Source organism: Phalangium opilio, unplaced genomic scaffold (genome assembly GCF_054372755.1).
Source record: "Phalangium opilio isolate 3A_F unplaced genomic scaffold, DU_Popi_V2 ptg000024l_1, whole genome shotgun sequence".
Taxonomy (NCBI): Eukaryota; Metazoa; Arthropoda; class Arachnida; order Opiliones; family Phalangiidae; genus Phalangium; species Phalangium opilio.
Window position 1 is genome coordinate 7,646,126 of NW_028324155.1, and position 7,348 is coordinate 7,653,473.

At 37.0% G+C, this 7,348-nt stretch overlaps 2 protein-coding genes across 2 annotated transcripts; one reads left to right on the forward strand and one right to left on the reverse strand.

The window, feature by feature from the left end:
* Position 1: 1 nt before the first annotated feature.
* LOC149692560 (uncharacterized) lies at positions 2–2,292 on the forward strand. Its single transcript, XM_089868326.1, has 2 exons — positions 2–255; positions 330–2,292. The coding sequence occupies exon 2, from the start codon at positions 407–409 to the stop codon at positions 2,009–2,011; it is 1,605 nt and encodes a 534-aa protein (XP_089724452.1). The 5' UTR covers positions 2–255; positions 330–406; the 3' UTR covers positions 2,012–2,292.
* LOC149692561 (uncharacterized) lies at positions 2,267–5,139 on the reverse strand. The gene is made up of 4 exons (XM_089868325.1): positions 4,891–5,139; positions 4,382–4,816; positions 4,129–4,305; positions 2,267–4,067 (listed from the first exon to the last, which is right to left on the reverse strand). The coding sequence occupies exons 2-4, from the start codon at positions 4,671–4,673 to the stop codon at positions 2,752–2,754; spliced, it is 1,785 nt and encodes a 594-aa protein (XP_089724451.1). The 5' UTR covers positions 4,674–4,816; positions 4,891–5,139; the 3' UTR covers positions 2,267–2,751.
* Positions 5,140–7,348: the final 2,209 nt, after the last annotated feature.

Below are 7,348 nucleotides of genomic sequence, written 5' to 3' on the forward strand. Positions count from 1 at the left end.
AATTCGCCTTATGTTTAATCAGCGCCACCTAAGGTGTAGCGGCGACTTTGGGAACTTGAAAAAATCGCGACCAATCAGAGGACGCTGTTTGTCCGACTATTTTTTTTATTGGGGATATTTGGAGAAAAAAATGTTTAGACGAGTGTGATGTAGATTTTAACCATTTTCGGCAACTAAAACGGCTGATTCTCGTTAAAACGGTTAGAAAACTGGCAAATCGTGTTATTCTCGAAGATATATAAGCGTTTAAAACAAGTAAGACAACTTTTTATTCGTTTTATACCCGTTAAATCCATCAAATCGCGTTAAGCCTTGGCTATTTCTTGCAGCATTTTCCATTGATTGACGTCGTTTTCACTGTCCAAGATTTACTTTTCGAGAAATTTAACATTTTACTTAAAGAAACATGGCATCAAAGAACCGTTGTTTCTTAAAATGCTGCAACAACAGTTTGAAATCCCTTTCTTACCATTTTTTCCCAAAAGACGCCACAATGAAACAAAAATGGATTGATGCCATAACTAACGCACTAGGACCGTTGCCCACCGACCTGTATAGCGCCCGAGTTTGTTCGAAACATTTCATAGAATCAGATTATTTCCCCACCGCTAAACCAAAGCCTAAACGCTTAAAACCTCAGTCGTGTCCGTCTGTATTTCGGAATACTAACGTAATGGTTGAAACTGATGAACACGTTCCGAAACAGCCTTTCTGTCGTTTGAGCCCTGAACAAAGAACTGAAATTTTGGAAGAAATGGGAGCTTTGTCTTTTGATCTGGAAGAGCTTGAGGAATCAAATGGCGGTGATATTAAGAAGGTGGAGTTGCAAGATCCCGACCCAGAAAACCCATTACCTAATATTATATGCCTTCACGATGCTGATGAGCTCGAATCTGAGTCTCAGAGAAGCAGTATTGCCTCGGTGCAGTCAAGCCAATCTTTGTCGTTACCTAGCAGCGGAATTTCTTTGAAATCTACATACACTCCTAATACCCCTGGCAAAGTACAACTTGTGAGAAAACAATTAGAATTACTATCCTTGCGTGCCAAAGAAAAATTTACTGTGACTAGATTTGTTAGCAATGATACTGCTATTAGATTTTATACAGGCTTCCCTTCATATGAAGTTTTTTGGGCGTTTTATCAACTTCTGTTACCAGAATGCGCAAAATTAAACTATGTTGGTCAGGAAACGAACCAAATAAGAGATAACACCGATAAAGACTTTCATGAAGTTGTCAAGCCCGGCCGTCCTAGAAAATTAAACCCAATAGAGGAGTTTTTCTTGACACTGGTTCGATTAAGATTGGGAACCCAGGAACAGTTTTTAGCTGATCTGTATAATTTGTCGCAAGGGCATGTTTCACGAATAATTAACACGTGGGTGTTGTTTCTTTACGAACGTTGCCTTCACCTACCAGTTTTTGCTTCATTGGAAAGGGCTCTCGAGTTGACCTCGGCCAAAATAAAAAAACGTTATCCAGATTTACGGATCATCGTAGACTGTACAGAGTTTAAACTTGAAAAACCATCTGCGTCAGAAGCTCAACGAGAAACCTTCAGCGCTTATAAGCATTGCAACACGGTCAAAGCGCTTGTTGGAATGGCTGGATCAGGACACTTAACTTATTGTTCAAACCTATACTGTGGAAGAACATCTGATAAAAAACTTATTCTTCATTGTGGCCTTTTGGACATGTTGGAAGAAGGTGACGGTATCATGGCTGACCGGGGTTTTGATATCGCTAAAGAACTTGCTTTGAAGAAACTGAAGCTATACATTCCTGAATTTCTTCAAGGTCGTGACCAGTTCACCGCATCACAACTCTCCGAAACACGCAAGATTGCTTTTGCCAGAATACACATAGAAAGAGCTATTGGTCGGGTTAAAGAATTTAAAATTTTGAAAGGAGAAATTCCATTGACTTTAACACCTATGCTCGAGAAAATATATGTAGTATGTTGCCATTTGTCAAATTTCACCGGTAAGCTGGTTCAAAAATTGGATTAAAAGTAGATTGTGCTATCTACCGATGGACATCAAAACAGAAAAGTCTATAAATGTTTTTAAAAACAGGCTTAACCAATACATAAAACAAGATATGGTTTAAAGATAATTAATTTTAAAATTTCTAAAGTGAAAAATAATTTTAAATGATTATAAATATTGGAGTGTAAAATAATTTTAAATGAATATACATAATGAAGTGTAAAATAATTTAAACTACAGGACACCTTTGTAAATAAGTTCAGACTTAAAGGTATATCCTAATAAAAGCTTTTTATTATTATTATTATTATTATTATTATGTTTTTGGAGAGGTTTTAATAAAAACGGGCTCATTCGTAAGGCTTACAAAAAGATGTGACACGAGAAACACCACATCGTTACCAGGCTGGGAAATAAGGATATTTTTTAAACTAGTCCTTGGGACCAGTGACCCCTCTAGTCCCCGAAATAATTAACTGGTCTCCGGACTGGTCCCAGCCTTTGTGCTCCAATAGATTTGCAATTAATAAACTGGTCCCGAGGACCAGTAATCCCCACTTTTTGAATTAAAAAACTAGTCCAAGCAATTAATAAACTGGTTTTGGACCAGAGGAAGTGTGCTATTTCCCAGCCTGATCGTTACTCATTGGGAGTTTTGTTTTGGCAGGTCCCATTGCCTACTGCCGTTATCATTTAGACATAAAGATTTTATTTTTTAAAACAAATGGTTAGGATGATACACCAAATTTTCAGTTACGTTCTTACTCAGTTGGTTTTTCAAACATTTCCTTGGCAAAGGATGGTAAGAGATGCATGTAATATTTAGTAGAAAGTTTGGGAAGTAAGCTGCCGTTGGTGAAATTGTTATTTTTCATTATCATCAAAATTTCAATGTCACCAGGTGGTACAAATACCACCAAAAAACACACAGGCATATTGCAAACTAGAAGCTGTCCCTGAATTTGATGGTACACATCCGAATTTTTCTTAAGCTCAAGTTCTTCAGTTTCTTCATCCACAAAGAGATAAAAATTACCAGAGGCAGCTTTTGTCCTAATAGTTTCCTTATTCTTAAAAATAGCGTACGGGCACTTTATTTCTACTAGGTATAGTTGATCTTCAATCAATACAAGGCGATCAGGGCTAGCTCCGAGAAAACAAAACTGCGGGTTGACAATTAATCCAACAGAAGTGTGGCTTTGGGTCTTGATGTTCTGTGTGAATAACGAGAAAGCTGCCGGCTCGTATTTCAACCCATGATCCAATGATTTCGCTGTAACAAAATTCCTCTTTTGTTGAAATGTTTTTACTGGATCAGTCTCATCTCGCATTTTTACAAAAGTTCCAAACATGGATGCCGTGAGCCGATGACTCCTCTGCTTATGCCAATAATGTGAGCGGCTTTGTAAGCGAGTTTTAACCTCAGTATATTTTGATCCAGCTAAATCTACTTGGATACTTTTCAATACCTTAATTTCATTATCAGAAATGTTCAGAAAATTTTCATTCCTTTCCCTCGTTGGAGTTTTAGCTACCCATTCCCACAACTTGTCGATCAAAAATGTATTTTGGTGTATTTTAGGTTGGACTGGAATACACTCGTTCGATTTTATTGTACCGATGACTGGCATACTTATGTCCATTTTGTCAAAGAGTTTAACGAAATTTTCCAATTTTTCTTTAGATATCGGTTGAGACCCCGGTGGCAACACATTAAACGTACGAACCGCGCACCCTAAAAGAGCTTTCCTTGGTTTGGCTGGGTCGTGTTTAACAATTTCCAAATCACTAAGAAGAAACGGCTCGTCTGTTTTTGGTTTCTTGACATGCCACATTTGAAGCCTGCTGGTGCACGTCCCACGTAGCGGCAAGGTTTCAGCTTTTATTCTTACGATGTCAATGAGTTGATATAAAAGTGCTATCGAATGTTTACAATCACCGTCATTTCCCGCAGGGCAAGAGCATGCTATCCATTTTAATTGATTTGGTTCTTTGGCGATATTGAAACAGGCAAACATGTTGTAGGTTTTGGGTCTTCTATCCGCGTCACATGTAGCTCTTATGAAAATGACATTTCCTAGAGCACCGGTTCAACTCTAATTAATCTCAATCAATCAAAATGTCATAATGTGACATACCTTTTCTGTTGCTTTGAATACCTAAAATCTTCTCCTCCCTAAAAAGCATGAATCCTTCCTGTTTCTCACGCTTTGTCTTTGAGTGACTTTCGGCAATCCCATCTGACAAATCTGTTAGAAATACGTTTTCACCCCATCCTTCCTTTGGGGTAACTCTTCCTTGTAAACGAAGGAGTCCTTTTTATGAAATAACAAATTTGGTTTATTTTCAAAAAGGCTGGTGGCCATAATGAATATCAGCAACTTCATTCACCTTCTTTTGACATGTTTGGGTTTACAACCATTACGTCGATGCATGCTTTACACATATAATCATCTATTAAGTCCAGGCTGTCTTCATCCAAATTCACGCAAGTTAGATGGTACCATTCTACGCACAATGAGCATTGCACCATCTTTTTGGAGTTGTCTTTTGGTTGCTGGCACAGGCAATACAACCTAGGAGAATCATCTCCCAAAGTACTTGCAGTTGTAAACGCACACGGTTTTTTCTTCACTTTCGCTGACACAACGTCAGCCAGCTTTCGTTTTGGCAAAGCCATCATGAAGATTTTATGAACAATATGAAGCTTAGGACGTATTTAACGCAAAAACAAAACAGTTCGATCTAAGTAAATTCACAGAAAATGTTAAATTTCTCGAAAAGTAAATCTTGGACAGTGAAAACGACGTCAATCAATGGAAAATGCTGCAAGAAATAGCCAAGGCTTAACGCGATTTGATGGATTTAACGGGTATAAAACGAATAAAAAGTTGTCTTACTTGTTTTAAACGCTTATATATCTTCGAGAATAACACGATTTGCCAGTTTTCTAACCGTTTTAACGAGAATCAGCCGTTTTAGTTGCCGAAAATGGTTAAAATCTACATCACACTCGTCTAAACATTTTTTTCTCCAAATATCCCCAATAAAAAAAATAGTCGGACAAACAGCGTCCTCTGATTGGTCGCGATTTTTTCAAGTTCCCAAAGTCGCCGCTACACCTTAGGTGGCGCTGATTAAACATAAGGCGAATTCGAGAATGCATCGTGAGATCATTCAGGCTTAACAATTAAAAATCACGTGACCAAAGCAGCGCGTGCGTGATGGCACGTGTAAAATCTTTTTGATTCAATTTAGGCTTAAATGGTTACATTTAGGCTTAGTAAATTAAGGATTTAAGAGTGTTGAAGCTAAGTGTATACTGTAACAGCAAAGTCTCTTTTGAAAGTTTTAACGGGTTGGTTAGTCGTTAGAGCTAGTCGACGATGGAGAGTCGATACTCTTAATGACAGGCGAGCTGGTGATGAGGAGGGAAATGGCGGGAAAAGGTTAAATAGGGGAGGCGCTCCCGGAATAAAACCTTGTGGGGTGAGAGAGAGAGAGAGAGAGAGAGAGAGAGAGAGAGAGAGAGAGAGAGAGAGAGAGAGAGAGAGAGAGAGAGAGAGAGAGAGAGAGAGAGAGAGAGAGAGTGAGGATAAGAGAGAGATAGAAAGAGGAATATGTTAAGGGGCAGAACCTCGCTGTTAAAATTCATCAGTAGACAGGAAACAACTGGCAGAAACAACAGAGGGAGAAAATTTTCTATACACGCAATCATCGATTTTATATACGCATGCAAAAGCTCGCGCCAAAACTTACGCAAGCTTTAAGGTTAGGCCTTGGCTCGTGCATGAACCCCATACTCTTTTCCGAGTCTCCTAAAAAAAAATGAATATTAAAATATTCTTGTTACACGTAACCCCTTGGGACTAAATACGAAAAAAGAAATATGTATTATTTCAAACTAAGTTCCCAATTCCAATAATTATAAAAGTGATCTTACAGAAATGTTTGCTGAAAGAAATACAGTAAGTTCAATAATTAACCTATGTAAACGCACAAACTTGGAAATTATAATCGAAAAAAACCTAAAGAAAAAAATACTATGGGATATCTTCTTCATGCACCTTTGGTAATCGCAAAATTGCAACCCATTAATTAAGTATATTCTTGGACATCCGAAATGTCACCTAACTTGACAAGAGTGTTCATTTTTATTACTTTTTTTTTGTATGTGCTTAAAGGGGTAATGAAAGGTGTTAAAATATATCTAAAACAATTGGAAACTTTCTCGTACAATTTATAATAAATTTTCTAAAGGTAAAAATAACCCTTATAGCGTTTTTAGCGCTTCCAAGTACCGCTACTAGCTGTAACTTTGGAATATAGATTCCCTCGTAATCCTGGTTATTTTCCATACTCGATGGCTTCTCGCTAGTTTTGGAGATTTTCCATAACCCACACCTGAGGAGAGAGGGGCTAACTAGAGCTTTCAATATAGATAGAAAGTAAACTGATGTTATCATGAACACGGGAGCAAGGGACTTTACTATGTGAGCCCTTGCTACCCTTTTGTATATTTCTTCAGATTTGGTTTGGCTCTCCTACAAGAGAGTCGCAATAAAAATAAAACTATTTTAAAACTTACCCCAACCGGCTTGAATTTTATTTAAACTTAGTCAAAAATTAAGTTATAATTTTGTAGCTTGTTAATTAGTTAGCCTGTGAGCTCAAAAACACTATCGACCGCTACATAGCTAAGCCTTGGGATGCTCAAAATTCAAAACTCTGAAAACAAGGGGCCAAGACTTACTTCATTATCCCTTTAAACGATTATTGCTCGCGTACATAATTCTATTTTAGTTACAGTTTGTTTAATGTATTATTTGCTAACGTGCGGTATTGTTGTATATGAACACGGACAAAGCGAAAAGGTATACTGGCCTTTATATACGTGTCATCAAGATCACGCACGATATAAAGTTATTTGAATCATGACAGCTTGACCGTCCCTTTCAGTGACATGCAAACTCAATAATAATTGCAATAATATTTTCTTATCTAGTATATGCAAATATTAACAAAAAAAAATATTTTTTTATCTCCTTAGAGGTAATTTCTTCGATAAAATTTGAATATTTAATTAAAATTTAATAACGATAATTATTAAAATTATTAAAGAAAAAATTAAAATTATTATTGAAGGTTGACTGTTGCCTTGGGCTACAGATTTTAGGCATAAACGTTAATTTTTAAAATATTTGAATTAATTATTGTGATAAAACTCGGGCCAAGTCTTCCGTCTCTGATAAAATCAAAAGATTTCGTGATGAACTACGCAACTTGGTGATCATAGCTCAATGCTTTACTTTAAAGGTAAAGGAATTTTCGATTTAAGATTGTACTGAAATGGAAGGC

Coding starts and splice junctions, on each gene's coding strand:
- LOC149692560 (XM_089868326.1), top strand. CDS start 407: ATGGCATCAAAGAACCGTTGTTTCTTAAAATGCTGCAACAACAGTTTG.
- LOC149692561 (XM_089868325.1), bottom strand. CDS start 4,673: ATGATGGCTTTGCCAAAACGAAAGCTGGCTGACGTTGTGTCAGCGAAA. Junction 4,306..4,381: donor CCCAAACATGTCAAAAGAAG/GTGAATGAAGTT, acceptor TTTCATAAAAAG/GACTCCTTCGTTTACAAGGA. Junction 4,068..4,128: donor TATTCAAAGCAACAGAAAAG/GTATGTCACATT, acceptor CCGGTGCTCTAG/GAAATGTCATTTTCATAAGA.